The 2,819-nt window shown below is 58.4% G+C and overlaps 1 protein-coding gene across 1 annotated transcript; it reads left to right on the top strand.

Moving 5' to 3' along the window:
• Positions 1 to 1,260: 1,260 nt before the first annotated feature.
• Positions 1,261 to 2,409, top strand: LOC306941154 (kelch domain-containing protein 3-like; the record flags this gene model as incomplete). The annotated part of the gene is made up of 1 exon (XM_079526466.1): positions 1,261 to 2,409. The coding sequence occupies one exon, from the start codon at positions 1,261 to 1,263 to the stop codon at positions 2,407 to 2,409; it is 1,149 nt and encodes a 382-aa protein (XP_079382592.1).
• Positions 2,410 to 2,819: the final 410 nt, after the last annotated feature.

Here is a 2,819-nt window from a genome sequence, read left to right as displayed (position 1 = left end):
TTACCGTTACCACAGTGAAATTGGTTCTCCGCATTTGACCCATCTCTTGGAGCTGTGAGCCGCAGCGTGCGCCGCACTCGGAAATCATTTGTTGAATTGACCAATCCAACCCATTGATGCTTAGTGCCAAGCAGGGAGGCATTGGGTCCAATTTTTACAGTCTTTTGGTATGAGCCGGCCGGGGATCGAACCCCCGACCTCCCAGTTTCAGGGCTGACACTCTAACCACAAGGCCAATGTCTGGTACTAGTGGAGAAGAGATCCAGTATAGAGTAATTTTATGTCATTTCATGTTTGGTTGTGCTCAGGTGTTGCCCTCTGAAAATAGCAGATCTACAATATGTTGTATATCAGACAATTGTATGAGAATACAAAAATCACACCCGTGTGGAAGTGAGGGGACCTCTTATCATCATACCAATCAGCCAATCAAATCTTCACATTCCGTGCTACAAACACACATGCATTGGAGGGGCGAGCGCCCCTCAAACATGTATGAAAGATAAGTCATTGAAAAGACCATGACACACTCAAGCATGATTGGATGGACAGTATCAGTCAGAAGCCCAAATACCCCAATCATTGGCTATAATGGTCAACAGGTGCAGGATCACCTGATTGGCCATGTCAACAGGCACGGGATCACCTGATTGGCCTACCCAACTTAACGGCTGCCACGGTTTGGCCAAGCATCCTGTGACACTCTGGCCGCTGGACCAATATAATCGTCAGTGTGGAGACATTGCTTGATTATTTTACACGCAAGACTTAGCAAATTATTTGTAATGGTCCACAGCCACCATCATCCCATGCGCCGCACTGTGCCCTGCCTTGTCCCGTGTTCCCTTGTGACTTTCCCCAGTGTCTCCTCCTCCTGAGCCCTCCAGCCCCTCCCCTCCTCTGCATTAGCGTGGACTCGCCTGCGGGTGTCGGCCGTGCCTAGTTGGCTAACGAGCCCGAGAGACTATTCAAGATCAGCCTGTGTGACCGTTCTCTGTTGCTGGTTGTTCGTTGCGTCGTCCTTTTGATTCTCCCCGGTTTCCGTGTGCGTGCGTCGAGGCTGCCTTGTGTATGTTCTCAGCGGGTCCGAAAACACCCGGAAGCCAGCAGCCTCTCCGACCCAGGACCCGAGATGCGTGCGTGAATACTACGCGACACCGAGTCGGACCTCCGACGTTGCGCGGAAAAAGGAGGCCCGGGGGAGTCCTCCTGACGTCCGCGGCTGGCGCACGTGGCGGACGTAGCAGTTCGGGCGGCGGCATGCTGTCGTGGACGGCTCATCTGAAAGGAGGAGCTCCGGTCAACATATATCACGTCGCCGTGGCGGTGGGACCGGACGTGTACTCGTTCGGAGGGTTCCGCAACAACGGCAAGCTCGTGACGACGACGACGACGATGCAGAACGAGGTGCACGTCTTCAACACGGTCTCCCTGCGCTGGAAGCAGCTCCCGGGCAACCAGCGCCCCCCGGCGGCTCCCTCCATACACGAGGGCTACACGGCCGTGCTCATCGCCGGGGCCGCTGCCACGGTCTACGTCTGGGGCGGCTGCAGCAGCGTCGCGGGCGAGTGGCGGTGCTACGGCGCGCTGTACGCGTTCGACGTCGACGGGCGCCGGTGGTCCCGGCCCGGGGCGTCCGGGAGCGCTCCGGAGGCGAGGGGCAACCACTCGGCGTGCGCCGTGGGGACGGCCATGTACGTCTACGGCGGGACCACCCGGTGGGCCGGGCAGACGAACAGCATGCACGCGCTGGACACGGCCGCCATGGTCTGGTCCTCGATCAGCGGCGCGGACGCGGGAACCCCGCCGCCCGCCTCGTCGCTCCACTCCTCCTCCGCCGTCGGGACGACGGTGTTCGTGTTCGGCGGCCTCGGGGACCAGGGCGAGCGCTACGGCCACGTCAGGGCGTTCGACACAAAGAGCCGCCGCTGGCTGAAGACGCCGACGACGCCCGCCGCGGGGACCATTCGTCCGGAGGGACGCTTCGGTCACTCGGCGTTCACCCACGGCGGGGAGCTGTACGTGTTCGGCGGCAGCGACTGGGACCGGCACTTCGCCGACCTGTGGCGGTTCAGCCCGGCGGCGTCCTCCTGGAGGAAGGTCCGGCCCAAGGGGGACGACGTTGGCGGGCCGTCCCAGTCCCAGTCCCGGGGCCGCTGGATGTGCTGCTGCCCGGTCGGCGACGACCGCGTGGTGCTCTTCAACAAGGACGACCTGCACGTCCTGGACTTCCGTCCCAGCCTGAAGACGCTGTGCAAGCTGGCGGTCGTCCGCCACGGCCTCAAGCAGTCGGGGCTCCCGCACAACGTGCGCTGGGAGATGGCGGCCATGACGACGACGCAGCAAAGGACGAAGAAGAGCGGCAGGCCCGCCACGTTGGGAATAACCGGTGGAAACCGTAGACGGTAAAGCGTCTAATCGTCGGCGACGGGAGATAGCTGCCGCTGTGCTTGCTGCCCGTGCGTTCCAGTGGATGTTGAACCCCGCCATGGGCGACCGGGACTCTGCTCGGCCGCCCCCTTCCCATTTTGTCTTTAGATTATTTTAAACTACTAAAGACTAAAGACCTTCCTTTTCAACAAAGCATTGTTTTAGCTCCATGGTTTTACTTCTAGGTTTCTGTTTCTTAGGTATTTTTATTGCGGTGTCACATTATTTTTCTACACCAATGCTTTTTCTTGCGCCTTGAGATTTACACAAATGTGACTTGCGAATAGAATTTATTTATTATCTTAGAGATGAAAAACATGCAGCACGCCGACTGCGAATATCTCCCATGAAATGCAGGGACCAAAAGAAACGGATGTTCGTGAAGGAGA

The sequence above is a fragment of the Electrona antarctica genome (genome assembly GCF_951216825.1).
Source record: "Electrona antarctica genome assembly, chromosome: 17".
NCBI lineage: Eukaryota > Metazoa > Chordata > Actinopteri > Myctophiformes > Myctophidae > Electrona > Electrona antarctica.
This window is presented reverse-complemented; position numbering and strand designations above follow the sequence as displayed.